The following is a 23,970-nucleotide window of genomic DNA, read 5'->3' as shown; positions in this document are numbered from 1 at the left end:
CGATGATGATGAGGATCTTGATAATGATGACGATGAGGATCTTTATGATGATGACGATGAGGATCTTGATGATGATGATGACAATGAGGATCTTGATGATGACGATGAGGATCTTTATGATGATGACGATGAGGATCTTGATGATGATGATGACGATGAGGATCTTGATGATCATGATGACGATGAGGATCTTGATGATGATGAGGATGAGGATCTTGATGATGATGATGACGATGAGGATCTTGATGATGATGATGACGATGAGGATCTTGATGATGATGATGATGAGGATCTTGATGATGATGACGACGATGAGGATCTTGATGATGATGACGATGACTCTTCAGTGTTGCTGCTTGTTCGAAGTGGAGAGTCCAAGCCCTAGGAAAGCACTTCGCAAACGGCGACGTCGCCCCTCGCACCTTCCCGCTTTGTCGCCAGTCAGCTATCCCAGGCCTCCCGGCGTGCTGGAGCTGGCTTCTCATTACTGCTGGGGACGTCGAATTGAACCCAGGCCCAGTTTTTCCTTTGTTGGCGGCTGCGGCAAGAACGCCGATGCAAATTATATCCCACGCAAACAGTTGCGAAGCTTGGTAGCCACAAACGCTGCGCGACTTTAGCTTCGCATCCCCAGTTCAAATTCCGGCCGGTTCTGCAAATATTGTACATCATCCACTGCAACAACTCCACCTTGCAAAACCGCACCGGCACCACCACCTCATCCATTGCAACCACCGTTTCAACCACAACAAAACGTCCACAACAAAAAAACGACCTAAAAATCGTTTCAACTAAACATCAACGGCATCTACATCATTAGACCTCTTTTGCCAGTACCAAAATGTAATAATAAGGTTTTTCCCCTTTTTTAGTACGCCTTTAGTACGCCTTTTGGCGTCATCTGGTCGAGCACCAATTGGGTCGAGGCTCAAAAGAAGGCCGTCCCTTGGTGTGGACCAATCAGTTTCAAGGACAATGCATATATTATCATAGTATGTTTTTTGTTTGCATTTTGGCTGCAGGTATTGTGGTTAATGCAGACATGAATCCTTGTCAAAAGGTTTCAGTTTTGTTTCCAGAAAAAAGGGGAAAAACCTTATTATTATCAACGGCATCAACAACAAATCAATTGAACTCGGCACCTTTCTACGACAAAACTCCATTAATATAGCCGCCATCCAAGAAACAAAGTTTAAATCTACTTTTCGCCCGCCAAACTTTCAAAATTTCACTTTCCTCCGTCGAGACCGACCAACAGCTGGTGGCGGTAATAGCTTTCCTCATCCATAACAGCATTCAATTTGAAGAAATTAAAATCCCAATGCCTCCTTCTGATATCACCACAGAAGTCTTAAGCGTCCGTATCAAATCCCATCTAGGCCCACTCACTGTAATCAACGTCTACATCCCAGCGACCAAGTTCTTGCCCTCCCAACTATCAGTTCAAGATAAATCGACTTTTACCAAACAACGACTCAATTGTTTTTGGAGATTTCAACGCCCACAACAAACTTTGGCACTCTGCCCTTTCAGATGCACGTGGCGACCTCTTTGCCGATATCTTGAACGGCTCCCTCTATGGGGTACTCAATGTAAAAGAATCGAACCAGAGTTCCGTCACCTGGCCCTTCTTCATCCTCACCAGATATCTCAATAGCGTCAGGAAATCTCCTTTCATGAATCGACTGGCAAGCCTTTAGGGCCCTTGGATCCGACCACCTACCGATTGCGTTGACCCTCAATGCCGCCAAGCCTTCACAAACTCCTAAAAACCGCTCGTATTACAACTTTTTAAAAGGCCAACTGGACACTTTTAACTTCAGCATTTTCCGCCGACAACATCAACCATATCCGCACATCCGCACAATAACTCTGAAAAGATTACTCTTTGGTTGATTCGGTAAAGTCCACGTAGAAAAATAATAACAATAGATCACGATGTTTCGATCGCCACACAAGCAATCGTGGCGGTCTGGGCTTTGCTCATCCCACTTGAGCACGATCGCTTGTGTGGTGATCGAAGCGTCGTGATCTATTATTATTTTTCTACCTACGTGATTACTTTACCGAAAGAACCAAAGAGTGTGGATTCCTGCAGTCACGAAAGCTTCAAATCAAGATCTGAGAAGATTTTCAGAAACATCATCGCAACTACCACCAAGCACACCATCCCGGCGGGCTGCTACAAGCAACACCTTCCCTGCCTCCCGAAAGAAGCTTCAACGCTAATAAACCAACGAAACGCTTTGAGGACTAAAAATCCTACTTCACCACAAATCACAGCCTTCAATATTGAAATCACAAAGCTAATCAATCGAGCCAAAAACAGAACGCTGGCACGAGTTTGTTGAATCTTTTGACCACCGCCAAAACTCATCAAAACTTTGGAAGACCATCAAAGCCTTTGACGGACACTCCAAACCGCCACCCAATTGCGTAATCGCTTTCAACAACAAATCCGTCTTAAACATTGCCAACCATTTCAACAAACGTTTCTCATCAGTCGCCCCACACTCTTCCAATAAATCTACCCGTCAAAAAAATCCGTCAAATCAAGGAACTACCCCTAAACGACGCCCCCCATTTCACCTTGAAGAGGTGAAACTAGCTATCAAAAAAGCCAAAAATTATTCCGCAATTGTCCCTGATGGCATAGCTATGCCCCACCTCAAACACCTCGGCACCCCTTGGCATAAAGTTTCTCGCCACTACCATTAACGCCTCACTCCAGTGCAACCTCATTCCGGCCATCTGGAAATCATCGACAATCATCCCACTTCCAAAACCCGGCAAAGACCTAAATCAAGCAACGTCCTACAGGCCGAATTCCCTACTTTGCCTATCAATCAAGATTTTAGAGGCCCTCATCCTTCCAATCATCACCACCAACTTACCTCCTTCATCTCATCAACATGGCTTTCGCTCTGCACACTCAACAACAACAACTCTTCTCAACTTGACCACCCAAATTGCAAACGGTTTCAATGAGAACAAGCCCCCATCTCGCACTATCGTCGCCTCCCTTGACCTTACAAAGGCTTTCGACACCGTTAGCCACCTCACGCTCATCAACAACATCCAGGGTTCTACGCTACCATCAGGCCCTGTTTGCTGGCTTACAAATTACCCAAGGGGCAGCCAATCACGCGCTCTCTTTCGTGATATTCAATCCTCCTCACGGAACATTCATGCAGGAGTACCACAAGGTTCAATAATATCCCCAGCGCTGTTCAACGCCTACCTCCACGATCTACCAACTCCTCCAAAAGGAGTACACGTAGTCAGCTATGCTCACGACATCACAGTTTACACTTCTAATTAAAATATACCCAAAATGGGAAACTCCATCAACTCCGATCTAAAACGGCTCAGCACTTTCCCAGCCAATAGATCGCTTTCAACTCTCAACATCCAAATCAACAGTCACCCTTTTCACACCTGATCCTCATCGAGCCAACTTACATCCCAACGTCAAAATAAACAACCAACGCCTCCCACTATCAAAAAAACCCCCAAAAATTCTAGTTGTGTAACCTTTGACCCCATGTTCAGCTTCGCTCAACACGGCAGAAACGTCCACGAAAAAGTGAACAAACGAAATGAAGTCTTAGGACCTCTAGCCGGCACATCTTGGGGTCAACAAAAGGAGACTTTACTCCTAACCTACAAAGCCATTGGACGTCCCATCATCAATTACGCCGGACCCATTTGGTGCCCAAACCTCTCCTCTACAGGTTACCAAAAGCTCCAACCCCCCCCCTCCCCAAAACCCCCGGCACTTCGCCTCGCCACAGGATGCCGCCTCATGGCGCCCATTGATCATCTCCACCAAGAAACCAAAGCTCTTCCGATTCAAGAACACCGCAAGCTTCTCACCGATCAATATCTGGCTTCGTGCCAACGCATCCTTGCACAAAGCTACTCAAAGCCCCCCCGCCCCCCCCCCCCCCCACTGCACCTGCTAGGGAAATTAAATCCGCCTTGCTTTCCTTCAGCTCTGGCAACGTGCGATCGACTTTAAACGCTCTTCCACCAAATAGCACCAGCAAATAAATGTTGAACCACTTGCACACCGCTGCCACCATGCACTGCCTGAACGCCTCCACAAGCCCCCAACGTCGTGCTACGGAGTTGGCCCCCACCCATAGCAGACGACGAAAAATCCCTGACCCGGGCAACTCGCACAAAACCGGCTCAACTCCGTTCAGGTGACTGCTGCTCCATGCGAGCCGATCACCAAAGTCGAATCGACCCAAACGCCCCAAACTGCTGCTGCCCTTTGGGCCCAGCAACGCCAGAAGGCGTCTCCCGTTTTCTCAGTTGCCCAAAACGCGGACCAAAAATTAAATCGATCGAGCTCTGGCTAAACCCTTCCAGAGTGGCGACACAACGCCACCTATAAACAGATAATGGGAGGAGAACAACAACAACAACAACAAAAACAACATGATGACGATGAGGATCTTGATGACAATGATGAGGATCTTGATGATGATGACGATGTGGATCTTAATGATTATGATGATCTTGATTATTACGATGAGGATCTTGATGATTACGATGAGGATCTTGATGACGATGAGGATCTTGATGATGATGACGATGGGGACCTTGACGACGATTATGACGATGATGAGGACCTTGACTATGATGATGACGATGAGGATCTTGATGATGATGACGATGAGGATCTTGATAATGATGATGAGGATCTTGAAGATGATGACGATGAGGACCTTGACGATGATTATGACGATGATTATGACGATGATTGCGATGGCGTTTCTCCTCCTCGTCACCTTTCGTGTCCGAGCTGATTTAAAACTCCCCTGGGCTACGAAGGCCACGTGACCGTCAAATTAGCTCCGTCGGCAGAATGTTGTGGTGCTGCAACTCCCGAGAGAGACGGGGGGAGATGGGGGAGAGAGGGGGGGGAGAGATGGGGAGAGAGGGGGGGGAGATGGGGAGAGATGGCGGAGAGAGGGGGAGAGATGGGGGGGGGGGAGATGGGGAGAGATGGGGAGAGAGGGGAGATATGGGGAGAGAGGGGGGAGATGGGGAGAGATGGGGAGAGAGGGGGGAGATGGGGGAGAGATGGGGAGAGAGGGGGGAGATGGGGGAGAGATGACGGAGAAAGGGGGAGAGATGGGGAGAGAGGGGGGGGGGAGATGGGGGAGAGAGGAGAGACAGATGGGGAGATGGGGGAGAGATGGGGGAGAGAGGGGGGGGGGGAGAGGGAGAAGAGAGGGAGGAGAGAGGGAGGAGAGAGGGGGAGAGATGGCGGAGAGAGGGGGGAGATGGGGGAGAGATGGGGAGAGAGGGGGGAGATGGGGAGAGATGGGAGAGAGGGGGGAGATGGGGGAGAGATGGGGAGAGAGGGGGGAGAGATAGGGAGAGAGGGCGGAGATGGGGAGAGATGGGGAGAGAGGGGAGAGATGGGGAGAGAGGGGGGAGATGGGGAGAGATAGGGAGAGACGGCGGAGATGGGGAGAGAGGGGAGAGATGGGGGAGAGATGACGGAGAGAGGGGGAGAGATGGGGGAGAAAGGGGGAGAGATGGGGAGAGATGGGGAGAGAGGGGGGGGGGGAGATGGGGGAGAGAGGAGAGACAGATGGGGAGATGGGGGAGAGATGGGGGAGAGATGTGGAGCAGGTGGGGAGGGAGTGGGGAGAGTGGAGAGAGATAGAAAGGGGGAGAAAGAGTGGAGAGAGGGGGAATGGAGAGTGGAGAGAGAGGGAAGGGAGCAGGGAGAGAGATTTGGCAAAGGCTCGAGCACGAGAGAGAAGAGACAGTTGAAGTAGAGAGAGAGGGAGAGAGCGAATGGAGAGTGGGGAGAGATAAGAGAGAGGAGAAGGTGAGAGGAGAGTGAGAGATAAGAGAGAGTGGAGGGAGAGAGGCTCGGAGAGAGGGGAGGGAGAGTAGGGAGAGTGAGGAGTGAGAGAGACTGGGGAAAGAGAGGAAGGAATACGATGGTGTGGTGAGAGCGAGAGAGATACTTTAATAGAGTCCGATGCTGTGGATGTGTAGAGGTGCGTGCCAGGTGGGGAGTGGTCGTGTAGTGGCGGTCAGCGCGCTGCGCTACGAACCCGGCGACCCGGGTTCGATTCCCGCTCACGGCCAACACCAGTGACGATTATCTGAACCGGTCCCAGGTCTCCCCTAGGTTGACTCAGCCTCAAATGAGTACCTGGTGCGGTGCGTAAACATCGCCACTAGGGAGACAAAGGCGGTCGGGCGTGGTGCTGGCCACGCACCCCTCGTGTGCCGTGCCGGCCTTCATAGGTGTTGCTCGCTAACAGCACTTGCCCCAACAGTCTGTTAAGGCTACACGGGGGATCTTTGTCTTTGTCAGGTAGAACCCTAAGAACCAGGAGCGTGCCCTAGTTTGGCTGCCTGAGCCCGATGGCACTGAATCCCAGAGGGGATCAGACGCACACAGACAAAGATTCCCCGTGTAGCCTTAGCAGACTGCCGGGGCAAGTGCTGTTAGCGAGTAGCACCTACAAAGACAAAGATTCCCCGTGTAGCCTTAGCAGACTGTTGGGGCAAGTGGTGTTAGCGAGCAGCACCTATGAAGGCCGTCACGGCACACGAGGGGGGTGGGTGGCCAGCAACCACACCCGGCCGCCTTTGTATCCCCAGTAACAATGTTTACACACGGGACCGGGTACTCATTTAAGGCTGAGTCGACCTCGGGGAGGCTCGGGACCGGTTCAAATAATCGCCCAATTGTTATTGATGATCGTGAGCGGATTCGTAATTGCAGTGCGCCAACCACTGCGCCACCGCTCTTCACAAACAAGACACCGGGGCAAGTGCACTCACACATAGGCACATACACACGTGTCATCATCAATACAGTATACAGTATATATAGACTGTATAGGTCATTGGCTTAGCACGTGACTCGACCGCTGAGCGCATTTCAATATCAGTTGCGTCCCGGGCGGATCCTGGTCAATAGATTCGTCCTGTTCACAGATCCTTATCAAGGGCAAAAGACAAAGATCCCCCGTGTAGCCTTAACAGACTGTAGGGGCAAGTGCTGTTAGCGAGCACCTATGAAGGCCGGAACGGCACACGAGGGGGTGGGTGGCCAACACCACGCCCGGCCGCCTTTGTCTCACCAGTGGCGATGTTTTTATCCACCGCACCAGGTTCTCTTTTGAGGCTGAGTCGACCTAGGGGAGGTCCAGGACCGGTTCAGACAATCGTCACCGCTGTTGGCCGTGAGCGGGAATCGAACTCGGGTCGCCAGGTTCGTAGCGCAGCGCGCTGACCGTTCCAAGGGCACACACACACAGGTACACAAGCAGAGATCCCCCAGGTAGCCTACACCGACTGCTCGGGCAAGTGCTGTTAGCGAGCACCTATGATAGGCGAAACAAGAACACGCGCCTTTGTACACCTACGTACACACGCGCACAGAGGCAGATATAAAGATCACCCGTATAGGCTTAACGGACTGTTGGGGCAAGTGCTGTTAGCGAGCACCTATTAAGGCTGGCACGACTGACAAGGGCGTGGCGTAGTTAGCACCACGCCCGGCCGCCTTTGTCTCCCCTGACACATGGGGTGTGTGAGTGGAGGGCTTAGTGAGTGGGCGAGTGGCAGACGAGTGAGTGAATGAGTGAAGAGTGAATGAGTGAAGAGTGAATGAGTGAAGAGTGAGTGAATGAGTGAAGAGTGAGTGAAGAGTGAGTGAATGAGTGAAGAGTGAATGAATGCGTGAATAGTGAGTGAATGAGTGAAGAGTGAATGAGTGAAGAGTGAGTGATGAGTGAATGAGTGAAGATTGAGTGAATGAGTGAGTGAATGAGTGAGTGAATGAGTGAGTGAATGAGTGAAGAGTGAGTGAATGAGTGAAGAGTGAGTGAAGAGTGAGTGAATGAGTGAAGAGTGAATGAGTGAAGAGTGAATGAGTGAAGAGTGAGTGAATGAGTGAAGAGTGAGTGAATGAGTGAGTGAATTAGCGAAGAGTGAATGGGTGAAGAGTGAATGAGTGAAGAGTTAATGAGTGAAGAGTGAGTGAATGAGTGAAGAGTGAGTGAACAGTGAATGAATGAGTGAAGAGTGAGTGAATGAGTGAAGAGTGAATGAGTGAGTCAATGAGTGAAGAGTGAGTGAATGAGTGAAGAGTGAATGAATGAGTGAATCGTGAGTGAATGAGTGAAGAGTGAATGAGTGAGTGAATGAGTGAAGAGTGAGTGAATAGTGAGTGAATGAGTGAAGAGTGAATGCGTGAGTGAATGAGTGAATGAATGAGTGAAGAGTGAATGAGTGAGTGAATGAGTGAGTGAATGAGTGAATGAGTGAGTGAATGAGTGAATGAGTGAGTGAATGAGTGAAGAGTGAAGAGTGAATGAGTGACGAGTGAGTGAGAGGTGGGGACACGTGCTCTCGCTCAACAACACTCGGCTCTACTTCGGACGACAATAAACATCTCACTCGGCCTCCACATGTCACGTCCACGCGTGACACCCACACCCGGGTTGGTGAGAGAGAGAGAGGCCCAATCAGAGGCCGCTCTGTCTGCCTGGCATTGTCTCGAGTGTGCAGCGAGTGTGAGTGAATGAGTGTGAGTGAGTGTGTGTGAGTGAGTGTGTGAGTGAGTGTGTGTGAGTGTGTAAGTGAGTGAGCGTGAGTGTGTGAGTGAGTGTGTGAGTGAGTGTGTGAGTGAGCGTGAGTGAGTGTGTGAGTGTGTGAGTGAATGTGAGTGAGTGAGTGTGAGTGTGTGTGCTGTGAGTGAGTGTGTGTGAGTGAGTGTGCGAGTGAGTGAGTGTGTTGTGAGTGTGCTATGAGTGAGTGTGTGTGAGTGTATGTGAGTGTGTGTGAGTGAGTGTGTGTGAGTGTGAGTGAGTGTATGTGAGTGAGTGTGTGTGAGTGAGTGTGCAGTGCGTGAGTGAGTGTGAGTGTGTGTGAGTGAGTGTTTGAGTGAGTGTGTTTGAGTGAGTGTGTGTGAGTGAGTGTGTGTGAGAGAGTGTGTGTGAGTGTGTGAGTGTGTGTGAGTGAGTGTGTGAGTGAGTGTGTGTGTGTGAGTGTGTGTGAGTGAGTGTGTGTGAGTGTGTGAGTGTGTGTGAGTGAGTGTGTGAGTGCGTGAGTGTGTGTGAGTGTGTGAGTGTGTGTGAGTGAGTGTGTGTGAGTGTGTGAGTGAGTGTGTGAGTGTATGAGTGTGTGTGAGTGAGTGCTTGTGAGTGAGTGTGTGAGTGAGTATGCTGTGAGTGTGTGAGTGTGTGTGTGTGAGTGAGTGTGTGAGTGTGTGTGTGAGTGAGTGTGTGAGTGAGTGTGTGTGAGTATGTGAGTGAGTGTGTGTGAGTGTTTGTGAGTGAGTGTGTGAGTGAGTGAGTGTGTGAGTGTGTGTGTGGGAGTGAGTGTGTGTGTGTGAGTGTGTGTGAGTGTGTGTGAGTGAGTGTGTGTGTGAGTGAGTGTGTGAGCGATAGTGTAGCGGTTAGCGCGCTGCGCTATGAACCCGGCGACACGGGTTCGATTCCCGCTCACGGCCAACACCAGTGACGATTATCTGATCCGGTCCCAGGCCTCCCCTAGGTCGACTCAGCCTCAAATGAGTACCTGGTGCGTTGTGTAAACATCGCCACTGTGGAGACAAAGGCGGTCGGGCGTGGTGCTGGTCACCCACCCCCTCGTGTACCGTTCCGGCCTTCATAGGTGCTCGCTAACAGCACGTGCCCCTACAGTCTGTTAAGGCTATACGGGGGATCTTTGTCTTTGTTTTGTGAGTGTGAGTGAGTGAGTGTGCTGTGAGTGTGCTGTGAGTGTGCTGTGAGTGTGCTGTGAGTGTGTGTGAGTGAGTGTGGAGTGAGTATGCTATGAGTGAGTGTGCTATGAGTGAGTGTGTGTGTGAGTGTGTGAGTGTGTGTGAGTGTGCTATGAGTGAGTGCGATATTCCCAGTGGAGTGCTAGGCGTGAGCGTGGTGGTGGTGGTGATGATGACACCCGCGTGTCGCTGCGGGTCGCGTTTGGGGAAATGAAATCCCGCGTCTGTGCCGAGACATCGCGAGTCGGGGGCGTGCAAATTGGAGTCGCAAAAATAAACGCGGAATGGAAAAATAACCCAAAAGAAAAATAACAACGTGCAAACATTCGTTTTGATCCTGCTGTGATTAGTAGATGTAGCCAACCTCATCAACCATCATTATCATCACGTGACACGTGCCCCTCTCCCAGTGCCCCCCCCTCGCCCCCTCATCCCCCACCCCCCACCCCCCGTGTCCCTCACGTGCCCTCAGTTTCATTGCCCCTGGGGGGGCTCCGTGTGTCAGGGACACAGCCTCAGCGATGGACGCGTGGTGTGTGGGGGGGGGAGCGGTGGCGCGGTGGTTAGCTCACTGTGTGTGTGTGAGAGTGGGGAGCGGTGGCGCGGTGGTTAGCTCACTGTGTGTGTGTGAGAGTGGGGAGCGGTGGCGCGGTGGTTAGCTCACTGTGTGTGTGTGGTGGGGAGCGGTGGTTCATTGCGTATCTCGTTGGTTCGCTAACCACCGCGCCACCATTCTCTATCCACTGCTTACCTACCTAACCCAGTGACCGAGAGTTCGATGCCTGTCGTGCAGTGTGCGAACATCAGTGGGTCCACTGAGCGTTGGGTAAACCTCGTGCAGTGTGCGAACATCAGCACTGTGGAGATAACAGCGGTCGGGCGTGATACTGGCTGGCCTCAGTAGATGCTTGCTAACCGCACTTTCCCCAACATTCCCCATGGCTCTACGGAACATCTTTGCTTTGTACTTGGTGTGTGTGTGGCGGGGAGGAGAGGCTGCCCGCCCTCTGTCAGGAGGCAGACCGCTACTGCCTGGACCTCTGTGGAATAGAGGAGGGTCCAGTGGAGTGGCGCTGGTTTTGGGTCCTCCACTCGGAGCAGGAAACTTCCACGCGGGACGGGGCGTCAGTCGCTCTTCTTCTCAATAAAATAATGAAGCGGGCGTGGGGAGGCGTGGGAGCCAGGGCTACTGTGCTCTCGATGAGCGGTGATTGCGTCGGTAGCCAATGCCCCTCGACTGAAGGCGAGACATCAGTGGCCGGGTGCAGGCAAGGCCGATGAGTCAGATGCCTTCGATGACCTCCTGTCACAGGTGCCGGCTAAAGTGGCCCCTCGGGATAGAGTCATCATGTTGGGTGACTTCAATGCCCGAGTTAGTTGGTCATGACGCAGGCACCTGGGCCGGAGTGATTGGAAGGCATTGGGCCGGGTCAGCTTAATAGCAACGGCGGGAGGCTGCTTCCGTTCTGTGCAGCCCGTGAACGTGCCATCACCAACACGCTGTGCCGGCATCGGCGCTTCCACACAACATCACGGATGTACGCTCGCTCCAAGCAGCGAACATCTGCTTGGACTACATAGTGGTGGAACAGGACATCAGGTCGCCTTGTAGACCTGATCTGTCCACTGACCATCGACTTGTCACCTGCAAGGTGCGACCGCTGCCATTCTTACACTGCGGTGGTGGGTGTCCAACCATCCACCCCCACGGTGGCCTGGTCTCGGCTCACTGCTGAACGTTGCCAGAAAGAGTTCCATAATCGCTCGCAACTCGGGTTGGTGGGGGGAGGTTGGTGGTGAGCGGTTGGTGGTGGGGGTTGGTGGGGGGGTTGGTGGGGGTGGGGGTTGGTGGTGAGGGGTTGGTGGGGGGGTTGGTGGGGGGGGGTTGGTGGTGGGGGTTGGTGGGGGGGTTGGTGGTGAGCGGGTGGTGGGGGGGGGCGTTGGTGGGGGGGTTAGTGGTGGTGGGGGTTGGTGGTGAGGGGTTGGTGGGGGGATTGGTGGTGGGGGGGGGTGATCTGGCGATTAGGCGGCCAGTGCACTGGACTTGCGATCCGGAGTTTGTTGGTTCCATTCTACCTCCCGGTGTGGTGTGTGTGGTGTGTGTGGTGTGTGGTGTGCTGTGTGTGTGGTGTGTGTGTGGTGTGTGTGGTGTGTGGTGTGTGTGGTGTGTGGTGTGTGTGTGGTGTGTGGTGTGTGTGGTGTGTGTGGTGTGTGTGTGTGTGGTGTGTGTGGTGTGTGGTGTGCTGTGTGTGGTGTGTGGGGTGTGTGTGGTGTGTGTGGTGTGTGTGGTGTGTGGTGTGTGTGGTGTGTGTGTGGTGTGTGTGGTGTGTGTGGTGTGTGGTGTGTGTGGTGTGTGTGTGGTGTGTGGTGTGTGTGGTGTGTGTGTGGTGTGTGGTGTGTGTGGTGTGTGTGTGTGGTGTGTGTGGTGTGTGGTGTGTGTGGTGTGTGTGTGGTATGTGGTGTGTGTGGTGTGTGTGTGTGGTGTGTGGTGTATGTGGTGTGTGTGTGGTGTGTGTGGTGTGTGTGTGGTGTGTGTGGTGTGTGTGGTGTGTGTGTGGTGTGTGTGTGTGGTGTGTGTGTCGTGTGTGTGGTGTGTGTGTGGTGTGTGTGGTGTGTGTGTAGTGTGTGTGGTGTGTGTGTGGTGTGTGTGGTGTGTGTGGTGTGTGTGGTGTGTGTGTGGTGTGTGTGGTGTGTGTGGTGTGTGGTGTGTGTGGTGTGTGTGTGTGTGGTGTGTGTGTGGTGTGTGTGGTGTGTGTGATGTGTGGTGTGTGTGGTGTGTGGTGTGTGTGGTGTGTGTGTGTGGTGTGGGTGTGGTGTGTGTGTGTGGTGTGTGTGTGTGGTGTGTGTGGTGTGTGGTGTATGTGTGTGGTGTGTGTGTGTGTGGTGTGTGTGTGTGTGGTGTATGTGTGTGTCTGCCTCAGTGGCCCGCGATCACAAATCACAAACCTCTATTTAACTCCATCAAAAAAGTAACCTGCAGCGCCGCACCTATTACCATCATTAGGGGAAAAACGGTGATCCAATCTCCGACCCCCAGGAACAGGTTTGCAGATTTGCTGAGCATTTCTGTGAGGTCCTGGGGGAGGGGAAATCCCTCAGCCAGGAAAACATCGTGGCACAAAGTGGGGATGACCCTGCTGAGACTGCAGTGCCTCAAATATTGGAAGTCACCCCCTGTGAGTGGCTGGCTGAGGTGCCATCTGTTGAGGAAGTACTGAAGGCGATCCGGAGTCTGAGACCAGGAAAGGCACCGGGCAGAGATGATCTCCCAAGTGAAATGCTGAGGGAGGGTGGCGTTTGTGCACAGACTGCCCTATATGACATCATAACAACAGTCTGGACCACTGGACGGGTTCCGCAGGATTGGAAGGATGCCCTGGTGGTCCCCCTCTTTAAGAAGGGGGACCGCACAGACTGTAACAACTACAGGGGCATCTCACTCCTCAGTGTGCCGGGAAAGGTCCTGGCAAGGATTATTCAACATCGCCTTGCCAGGCACGCTGAGGAGAGGCTTGCGGAGCCCCAATGCGGTTTCAGGAAAGGGCGGTCCTGCACAGATGCCATATTTTCTGTCCGTCTGCAACAGCAGAGGTGTAAGGAATTCCAGCAAGACCTACATCTCTGCTTTATTGACCTGGTCAAGGCCTATGATACCATCAGTAGGCCTGGGCTCTGGGTTGTTCTTCGTACTTTCGGAGTCCCTGACCCTCTGCTCACGATCATTAAGGACCTTCATGATGGTGAACGGGCCTGGGTAAAACTACGTGGCCGGGAGTCAGAGCCATTACCTGTACACCTTGGGGTGCGACAGGGATGTCCTCTGGCTCCCACGTTATTTAACATCTATTTTGACCACGTAGTTTGTGTAGCCTTCAATAGCTGTACCAGGGGAATCTCCATTTGGTACAGATATAATGGAAGGCTGATTGATGCCCGGGTGCGGTCAAGGGATGGCTCCCTATTGCTCAACCACGTTATGTATGCCGATGATTTGGTAATAGCTGCTCATTCAGAGGAGGAGTTGGAGACGCTGCTGCTGAGACTGGAGCGTGCCACTAAGAGATGGGGCCTTACCATCAGCCCCACCAAAACTAAGCACCTGCCTGGGTATTTTATACCATCGGACACTCCACCCACAACTCCCAATCGGTGATGGGGCAGTTGTGGAGAGAGTGGAGAGTTTCCCATACCTGGGCAGTGTGCTTATGACCGGCTCCAGTTTAACAGCAGAAGTTTCACTCCGAATCAGTCGAGCGGAAATATATTTTCATCGGTTGCGTAACGCTGTGTGGAAGCTACCTGGTCTGTCGCTCCGCACTAAGCTTCAGGTCTTCTCGGCTACGGTCATCCCCTACCTTTTCTACGCTTGCGAAACGTTGACCCCCCTAATGGAACATCTTCGCCGGTTAGAAACATTTAGGCTGGCCTGCCTGCCTACGATCCATCCTGGGTTTAACCAGGCTGGATTGTGTGAGGAGCTCACAAATCCTTGAAAGATTTGGGCACGGTCCCATCAGTGAGCTCCTCCGGCAGGCAAGGCTGCGTTGGTGTGTGTGTGGTGTGTGTGGTGTGTGTGTGTGGTGTTTGTGTGTATGGTGTGTGTGTGGTATATGTGTGGTGTGTGTGTGGTGTGTGTGGTGTGTGTGTGGTGTGTGTGGTGTGTGAGGTGTGTGTGTGGTGTGTGTGGTGTGTGTGTGTGTGGTGTGTGTGGTGTGTCTATGTGTGGTGTGTGTGGTGTGTGTGTGTGGTATGTGTGTGTGTGGTGTGTGTGTGTGTAATAGGTGTGGTGTGTGTTGTGTGTGTCGTGTATATAGTGTGTGTGTGGTGTGTGTGATGTGGTGTGTGTGGTGTGTGTGGTGTGTGTGGTGTGTGGTGTGTGTGGTGTGGTATGTGTGGTGTGTGTGTGGTGTGTGTGCGTGGTGTGTGTGTGTGCGGTGTGTGGTGTGTGTGTGTGGTGTGTGTGGTGTGTGTGGCGTGTCTGTGTGGTGTGTGTGTGGTGTATGTGTGGTGTGTGTGTGGTGTGTGGTGTGTGTGTGGTGTATGTGGTGTGTGTGGTGTGTGTGTGTGTGGTGTGTGGTGTGTGTGTGGTGTGTGTGATGTGTTTGTGGTGTGTGTGTGGTGTGTGTAGCGTGTGTGTGGTGTATGCGGTGTGTGTGGTGTATGTGGTGTGTGTGGTGTGGTGTGTGTGCGGTGTGTGGTGTGTGGTGTGTGTGGTGTTTGTGTGTGTGGTGTGTGTGTGGTGTGTGTGTAGTGTGTGTGTATGTGGTGTGTGTGGTGTGTGTGTATGTTGCTGTGGTGTGTGTGTGTGTGGTATGTGTGGTGTGTGTGGTGTGTGTGTAGTGTGTGTGGTGTGTGTGTGGTGTGTGTGGTGTGTGTGTTGTGTATGGTGTGTGTGGTGTGTGTGGTGTGTGTGTGTGTGGTGTGTGTGTGTGTGGTGTGTGTGGTGTGTGTGTGGTGTGTGGTGTGTCTGTGTGGTGTGTGTGGTGTGTGTGTAGTGTGTGTGTGTGTGGTGTGTGTGTGTGGTGTGTGTGTGCAGTGTGTGTGTATGGTGTGTAGTGTGGTGTATGTGTGTGGTGTGTGTGGTGTATGTGTGGTCTGTGTGTGGTGTATGTGTGGTGTGTGTGGTGTGTGTGGTGTGTGGTGTGTGTGTGGTGTGTGTGTAGTGTGTGGTGTGTGTGTGGTGTGTGTGGTGTGTGGGGTGTGTGTGTGTGTGGTGTATGTGTGGTGTGTGAGGTGTATGTGTGGTGTGTGTGTGGTGTGTGTGGTGTGTGGTGTGTGTGTGGTGTGTGTGTGTAGTGTGTGTGTGGTGTATGTGGTGTGGGTGGTGTATGTGGTGTGTGTGGTGTGGTGTGTGTGTGGTGTGTGGTGTGTGGTGTGTGTGGTGTTTGTGTGTGTGGTGTGTGTAGTGTGTGTGCATGTGGTGTGTGTCGTGTGTATGTCTGTGTGGTGTGTGTGTGTGGTATGTGTGGTGTGTGTGGTGTGTGTGGTGTGTGTGTGGTGTGCGTGTGGTGTGTGTGGTGTGTGTGTGTGGTGTGTGGTGTGTCTGTGTGGTGTGTGTGTGGTGTGTGTGTGGTGTGTGTGTGCAGGGTGTGTGTATGGTGTGTGGTGTGGTGTATGAGTGTGGTGTGTGTGGTGTGTGTGTGGTGTGTGTGTGCGGTGTGTGTGGTGTGTGTGTGCGGTGTGTGTGTGGTGTGTGTGTGGTGTGTGTGTGGTGTGTGTGGTGTTTGTGGTGTGTGTGGGGTGTGTGTGAGTGGTGTATGTGTGGTGTGTATGTTGTGTATTTGTGGTGTGTAGTGTGTGTGGTGTGTGTGTAGTGTGTGGGTAGTGTGTGATGTGTGGTGTGGTGTATGTGTGTGTGGTGTGTGTGTGGTATGTGGGTGTGTGTATGGTGTGTGTGTGTGGTGTGTGTGTGTGGTGTATGTGTGGTGTGTGTGTGTGCTGTGTGTGGTGTGTGTGGTGTGTGGTGTGTCTGTGTGGTGTGTGTGTAGTGTGTGTGTGTGGTGTGTGTGGTGTTTGTGTGTAGTGTGTGTGTATGGTGTGTGGTGTGGTGTATGTGTGTGGTGTGTGTGGTGTGTGTGTGTGCGGTGTGTGTAGTGTGTGTGCGGTGCGTGTGGTGTGTGTGTGTGGTGTGTGGTGTGTCTGTGTGGTGTGTGTGTGTGTGGTGTGTGTGTGGTGTGTGTGTGCAGTGTGTGTGTATGGTGTGTGGTGTGGTGCATGTGTGTGGTGTGTGTGGTGTGTGTGTGCGCTGTGTGTGGTGTGTGTGTGCGGTGTGTGTGTGGTGTGTGTGCGGTGTGTGTGTGGTGTGTGTGTGGTGTGTGTGGGGTGTGTGTGTGTGGTGTATGTGTGGTGTGTGTGTGGTGTATGTGTGGTGTGTGTGGTGTATGTGTGGTGTGTGTGTGTGTGGTCTGTGTGGTGTGTGTGGTGTGTGTGTGGTGTGTGTGTGGTGTGTGTGTGGTGTGTGTAGTGTGTGATGTGTGGTGTGGTGTATGTGTGTGTGGTGTGTGTGTAGTATGTGTGGTGTGTGTATGGTGTGTGTGTGGTGTGTGTGGTGTGTGTGGTGTGTGTGTGGTGTGTGTGGTGTGTGTGTGGTGTGTGGTGTGTCTGTGTGGTGTGTGTGTGGTGTGTGTGTAGTGTGTGTGTGTGTGGTGTGTGTGTGTGGTGTGTGTGTGTAGTGTGTGTGTATGGTGTGTGGTGTGGTGTATGTGTGTGGTGTGTGTGGTGTGTGTGTGCGGTGTGTGTGGTGTGTGTGTTGCGGTGCGTGTGTGATGTGTGTGTGTGGTGTGTGTGTGTGGTGTGTGTGGTGTGTGTGGCGTGTGTGTTGTGTGTGTGGTGTATGTGTGGTGTGTATGTGGTGTGTGGTGTGTGGTGTGTATGTGGTGTGTGTGGTGTATGTGATGTCTGTGGTGTGTGTGGTGTTTGTGTATGTGGTGTGTGTGGTGTGTGTGTGGTGTGTGTGTTGTGTGTGTGGTGTGTGTGTTGTGTGTGTGGTGTGTGTGTGGTGTGTGTGGTGTGTGTGTATGTGTATGGTGTGTGTGTGGTGTGTGTGTGGTGTGCGTGTGGTGTGTGTCTGTGTGGTGTGTGTGGTGTGTGTGTGTGGTGTGTGTGTGGTATGTGTGGTGTGTGTGTGTGGTGTGTGTGGTGTGTGTGTGTGGTGTGTGTGGTGTGTGTGTATGTGTGTGGTGTGTGTGTGGTGTGTGTGGTGTGTGTGGTGTGTGTTTGGTGTGTGTGGTGTGTGGGGTGTGTGTGTGTATGTGTGTGGTGTGTGTGTGTGGTGTGTGTGTGGTGTGTGTGTGGTGTGCGTGTGTGTGGTGTGTGTGGTGTGTGTGTGTGTGGTGTGTGTGTGGTGTGCGTGTGATGTGTGTGTGTGGTGTGTGTGTGGTGTGTGTGTGGTGTGTGTAGTGTGTGTGTGTGGTGTGTGTGTGTTCTATGTGGTATGTGTGTGGTGTGTGTGGTGTGTGTGTTGTGTGTGGTGTGGTGTGTGTGTGTGGTGTGTGTGTGGAGTGTGTGTGTGTGGTGTGTGTGTGTCCTGTGTGGTATGTGTGTGGTGTGTGTGTGTGGTGTGTGTGTGTGTGGTGTGTGTGGTGTGTGTGTGATGTGTGTGTGGTGTGTGTGGTGTGGTGTGTGTGGTGTGTGGAGTGTGTGTGTGTGGTGTGTGTGTGTTCTGTGTGGTATGTGTGTGGTGTGTGTGGTGTGTGTGGTGTGTGTGTGTGGTGTGTGTGTGGGGTGTGTGTGTGTGGTGTGTGTGTGTGTTCTGTGTGGTATGTGTGTGGTGTGTGTGGTGTGTGTGTGTGGAGTGTTGTGTGTGTGTGTGTGGTGTGTGTGTGTTGTGTGTGGTGTGTGTATGCCACCCCAGGTCTGCCACCCCACGCCACTTTGTGGCCACTTTGCCAGCCAAACAAACCACCCCTACCCAACGTCTTCAAACTACACCGGACGTCTTGCGGCTGGCACCGAGACGTCGAAAGGCAGGGCGGAGGGGGTCCCTAAACGTGCGGTGCCCGGGGCGTTCGTCGCGATTCGCCGAATTTCCATCGGCTCTGCCCTGCAGTGTCAATGGGTGGCACGGCAATCAAGCGATCGGACCACCTTTCCCGTGATGGGGTAAAGTGTGCTTACACCCCACCTGTCACCACGGTGGCTAGGAGATGTTGACTACCTCGCTTGGTCTACGGGAGGTCGTGGGTTCGATCCCGACCCTGACGATGCCTGCTGCTGCTGTATATTTGGAGTCTGCGTCTCTCTCTCTCTGTCTCTCTCCACGTGGTCGCGTGGATGGTTTTTTCTCCGTGTCCTCCGGTTTCCCCCCCCCCCCCTCCACATTTAGAATGGACATCACGCGTCGATGAGTTATCTAGCTGCTGGTATGAATGCCCACGTGATGATGATGATGACGACGACGACGAGATCACTTCGTTGAGCTGCTATCCATGGTGATAGCCCAGCTCGGTGGGACCTTACCGGGTACAATTAAATTTTAAAAAAAGAATGGTCTAGACGAGAGGGCGGTGGAGTGGTGGCAGTGAGAAGGCAATTGCAGGGCTGCGCCTCTGTAATATTTTAATAATCGTATAACGGCGCAAGTGAAGGCTCAATGATTGTAGGTCGCAAATGAATCGAGCTCAACGTTTCGCATCGATTTCAAGACGACACCGAACTACGGAGTGGATTATACCATCACAGCCCTCTGTCAATCCACTGCTGGATGAACCGCCTCCCCCACGCGTGTGACCATACTTCACCACGCGGGTACATTGCGGGCTGGTGAAGGGGGTGGGGTGGAGAGGGTGGAGGGGGGGTGGAGGGAGTCCAGCACTGGTTACAGATATCCCTCGCCACCACTGATACAAGCCGTGGGCTGGTATCGAACTCAGGTCGCCGGGTTCGTAGCGCAATGCGTCAACCACTCCACCACCGCTAGAAAATGTATTCATTGTGTAACGAAGGTGGGGGGGGGGGGTGTGGGGTGAGCGGCGAGCGAGCGAGCGGTGGCGCAGTGGTTAGCGCACTGCGCTACGAATCATCCCAGCGAAGTGAGAGAATCCCGCTCCTCGCGGCCTACATCAGTGGCGACTGTGTTCGTGAACATCAGTGGCGAGTGTTCATCAACATCAGTGGCGAGTGTTCGTGAACACCAGTGGCGAGTGTTCGTGAGCATCAGTGGCGAGTGTTCGTGAACATCAGTGGCGAGTGTTCGTGAACACCAGTGGCGAGTGTTCTTGAACATCAGTGGCGAGTGTTCGTGAACATCAGTGGCGAGTGTTCTTGAACATCAGTGGCGAGTGTTCATCAACATCAGTGGCGAGTGTTCGTGAACATCAGTGGCGAGTGTTCGTGAACATCAGTGGCGAGTGTTCGTGAACATCAGTGGCGAGTGTTCGTGAACATCAGTGGCGAGTGTTCATCAACACCAGTGGCGACTGTGTTCGTGAACATCAGTGGCGAGTGTTCGTGAACATCAGTGGCGAGTGTTCATCAACATCAGTGGCGAGTGTTCGTGAACATCAGTGGCGAGTGTTCGTGAACATCAGTGGCGAGTGTTCGTGAACATCAGTGGCGAGTGTTCGTGAACATCAGTGGCGAGTGTTCGTGAACATCAGTGGCGAGTGTTCGTGAACATCAGTGGCGAGTGTTCATCAACATCAGTGGCGAGTGTTCGTGAACATCAGTGGCGAGTGTTCGTGAACATCAGTGGCGAGTGTTCGTGAACATCAGTGGCGAGTGTTCATCAACATCAGTGGCGAGTGTTCATGAATATCAGTGGCGAGTGTTCGTGAACACCAGTGGCGTTAGAAACGTCAGCGCTGTGGAGAGACAAAGGCGGCCGGGACGTGCTGCTGACTGACACCAACCCCAGCTCGGGAGCCACGTGGGCCTACAGCTGTGCTGCCGCTCGCCAACAGCACTTGGCCCACGCGGTCTGTGGAGGCTATACGGGGGACCTTTGTCCCTTTGCTGCATGTGACCCACATCGAGGCACCTCTCGACACATCGGCAAATTCCGTCATTCCGGGAGATGATGATGATGATGACTATCAGAATGACGAGGTGATGATCGTCATGACGCTTCTAGTGACGCTGCTGATGATGATGATGATGACGAGGTGATGATTGTGATGAGGTTGATGGTGATGACGCTATTGATGATGATGATCACGATCACGCTGATGATGGTGGTGATGATTATAGCGATAATGATAGTGATGATGGTGGTGATCGTAACGGAAGCACTCACCTGCCATGCTGATCTCATTTGCGATGAGTTGCGTTCGGTGCCAGGCTAGGTTCACTGTCCGGAACCACTCGCCCAGCACCTCGCCCACTTGCCCCTGACTCCACGTGTCTGTGTGTCTCTATGTGTGTGTTTGTATGTGTGTGTCTGTATGTGTGTGTGTCTGTATGTGTGTGTGTCCGTATGTGTGTGTCTGTATGTCTGTGTGTCTCTATGTGTGTGTCTGTATGTGTGTGTCGCTGTGTGTATGTGTACGTTTGTGTCCGTCTGCCTGTGTCTATGTGTTTGTGTGTGTCTATGCGTGTCTATGTGTTGATGTGTGTCTATGTGTTGATGTGTGTCTATGTGTTGATGTGTGTCTATGTGTTGATGTGTGTCTATGTGTTGATGTGTGTCTATGTGTTGATGTGTGTCTATGTGTGTCTATGTGTTGATGTGTGTCTATGTGTTGATGTGTGTTGATGTGTGTCTATGTGTTGATGTGTGTCTATGTGTTGATGTGTTTCTATGTGTTGATGTGTGTTCATGTGTGTCTATGTGTCTATGTGTTGATGTGTGTTGATGTGTGTCTATGTGTTGATGTGTGTCTATGTGTTGATGTGTGTCTATGTGTTGATGTGTGTCTATGTGTTGATGTGTGTCTATGTGTGTCTATGTGTTGATGTGTGTCTATGTGTTGATGTGTGTTGATGTGTGTCTATGTGTTGATGTGTGTCTATGTGTTGATGTGTGTCTATGTGTTGATGTGTGTCTATGTGTTGATGTGTGTTCATGTGTGTCTATGTGTCTATGTGTTGATGTGTGTTGATGTGTGTCTATGTGTTGATGTGTGTCTATGTGTTGATGTGTGTCTATGTGTCTATGTGTGTCTATGTGTGTCTATGTGTTGATGTGTGTCTATGTGTTGATGTGTGTCTATGTGTTGATGTGTGTCTATGTGTTGATGTGTGTCTATGTGTTTATGTGTGTCTATGTGTTGATGTGTGTCTATGCGTGTCTATGTGTTGATGTGTGTTGATGTGTGTCTATGTGTTGATGTGTGTTGAGGTGTGTCTATGTGTTGATGTGTGTCTATGTGTTGATGTGTGTCTATGTGTTGATGCGTGTCTATGTGTTGATGTGTGTTGATGTGTGTCTATGTGTTGATGTGTGTTGAGGTATGTCTATGTGTTGATGTGTGTCTATGTGTTGATGTGTGTCTATGTGTTGATGCGTGTCTATGTGTTGATGTGTGTTGATGTGTGTCTATGTGTTGATGTGTGTTGATGTGTGTCTATGTGTTGATGTGTGTTGATGTGTGTCTATGTGTTGATGTGTATTGATGTGCGTCTATGCGTCTCCGCATAGACGCACGTGTGATTTGCCTCTGTGTGTGGGAGCGCTCATTTGACTGTGCGTGTGTTTGTGCTCGCGTCTGGCTGCCTTGCTGCGTGGCCTGTTCGTCTGTGTGTGTCTATGTACGTGTCTGTGTGTGCGTGTGTGTGTCTATGTGTGTGTGCGTCTATGTGTGTGTGTGTATGTACGTGGCTGTGTGTGTCTATGTGTGAGTGTGTGTCTATGTACGTGTCTGTGTGTGTCTATGTGTGTGTGTCTATGTGCGTGTCTGTGTGTGTGTCGATGTACGTGTCTGTGTGTGTGTCTATGTGTCTGTGTGTGTCTGTGTGTGTCTGTGTGTGTCTGTGTGTGTCCTCTGTGCTCCGCTGTGAGGGCCTTGTGAGCAATGCCGTTGGATCCAATGCGGGCAAATCAGCGCTGAGCTGCGGATAAGTGTGTCAGTGTGTGTCAGTGTGTGTGTGTCTCAGTGTGTGTGTGCGTGTGTGTGTCTCAGTGTGTGTGTGTCAGTGTGTGTGTCTCAGTGTGTGTGTGCGTGTGTGTGTCTCAGTGTGTGTGTGTCAGTGTGTGTGTCTCAGTGTGTGTGTGCGTGTGTGTGTCTCAGTGTGTGTGTGTCAGTGTGTGTGTGTGTCTCAGTGTGTGTGTGTGTGTGTCTCAGTGTGTGTGTCAGTGTGTGTCTCAGTGTGTGTGTGTGTCTCAGTGTGTGTGTGTCAGTGTGTCCGTGTGTGTGTCAGTGTGTGTCAGTGTGTGCGTGTGTGTGTCAGCGTGTGTCTCAGTGTGTGTGTGTGTCTCAGTGTGTGTGTGTCAGTGTGTCCGTGTGTGTGTCAGTGTGTGTCAGTGTGTGCGTGTGTGTGTCAGCGTGTGTCTCAGTGTGTGTGTGTGTCTCAGTGTGTGTGTGTCAGTGTGTCCGTGTGTGTGTCAGTGTGTGTCAGTGTGTGCGTGTGTGTGTCAGCGTGTGTCTCAGTGTGTGTGTCTCAGTGTGTGCGCGTGTGTGAGTGCGCGTGTGTGTGTGTCTCAGTGTGTGTCTCAGCGCGTGTGTGTCTCAGTGTGTGTCTCAGTGTGTGTCTCAGTGTGTGTCTCAGTGTGTCTCAGTGTGTGTCTCAGTGTGTGTCTCAGCGTGTGTCTCAGTGTGTCTCAGTGTGTGTCTCAGCGTGTGTCTCAGTGTGTCTCAGTGTGTGTCTCAGCGTGTGTGTGTCTCAGTGTGTGCGCGTGTGTGAGTGCGCGTGTGTGTGTGTCTCAGTGTGTGTCTCAGTGTGTGTGTGTCTCAGCGTGTGTGTGTCTCAGTGTGTGTCTCAGTGTGTGTCTCAGCGTGTGTCTCAGTGTGCGTCTCAGTGTGTGTCTCAGTGTGTGTCTCAGTGTGTGTCTCAGTGTGTGTCTCAGTGTGTCTCAGCGTGTATGTGTCTCGGTGTGTGTGTGTCTCAGTGTGCGTCTCAGTGTGTCTCAGCGTGTGTGTGTCTCAGCGTGTGTCTCAGTGTGTGCGTGTGTGCGTCTCAGTGTGTGTCTCAGTGTGTGTCTCAGTGTGTGTGTGTCTCAGTGTGTGTCTCAGTGTGCGTCTCAGCGTTGGGGAGCGGTGGCGAAGTGGTTAGCGCGCTGCGCTCCGAACCCGGCCGCACGACTTCACTTCCAGCTCCCGACCAATAACAGTGGCGAATATTTAAACCGGTCCTGGGCCTCCCCTAGGTCGACTCAGCCTCGAATGAGTACCTGGTGCGGTGTGTAAACATCGCCGACCGGGAGACAAAGGCGGCCGGGCGTGGTGCTGCCTACCCACCCCCTCGCTCACAGCACTTGCCCCCTACAGCCTGTGAAAGCTGCACGGGAGACATTTGTCTTTGTTTTCGCTCTTCCTTCTCTCTCCCCACCTCCTCCTCCACCTCCACCCCCATCACATCCTCCACACATTCCCCAAACACCGCTCACGGCTCCCGCGTGCAGCCCTCCACAGCCTGGCGGGGCGAGTGCTGCTACCGAGCACCGGATATGAAGGCCGGCACGGCACACACGAGGGGACGGGGTGGGCAGCGCCACGCCCGGCCGCCTTTGTCTCCCCCGCGCCGATGACCGGTGACCCTGCGGTGTCGGCCTCTGTGGAGGAGGAGGAGGAGGCTCGTGAAGGACGCTGCCGCTGCTGCTG

General features: G+C 52.4%; 1 protein-coding gene across 1 annotated transcript in view; it reads right to left on the bottom strand.

Annotated features, from left to right (window-relative positions):
• The window catches only part of LOC116954691 (zinc finger protein 385D-like), a 180,799-nt gene extending 157,089 nt beyond the window's left edge, over nt 1–23,710 (bottom strand). The window contains exon 1 of the mRNA XM_032975389.2: nt 20,508–23,710. Within this exon, the coding sequence (XP_032831280.2) occupies nt 20,508–20,514 (7 nt within the window). The 5' untranslated portion in view covers nt 20,515–23,710. The remainder of the gene's footprint in view (nt 1–20,507) is intronic.
• Between the last annotated feature and the right edge of the window lie 260 nt (nt 23,711–23,970).

The sequence above is a fragment of the Petromyzon marinus genome, chromosome 56, assembly GCF_048934315.1.
Source record: "Petromyzon marinus isolate PM22_M1 ecotype Great Lakes invasive population chromosome 56, UKy_Petmar_22M1.pri1.0, whole genome shotgun sequence".
Lineage (NCBI taxonomy): Eukaryota > Metazoa > Chordata > Hyperoartia > Petromyzontiformes > Petromyzontidae > Petromyzon > Petromyzon marinus.
The sequence above is the reverse complement of the archived record's forward strand: the minus strand, read 5'-3'. Positions and strand labels throughout refer to the sequence as shown.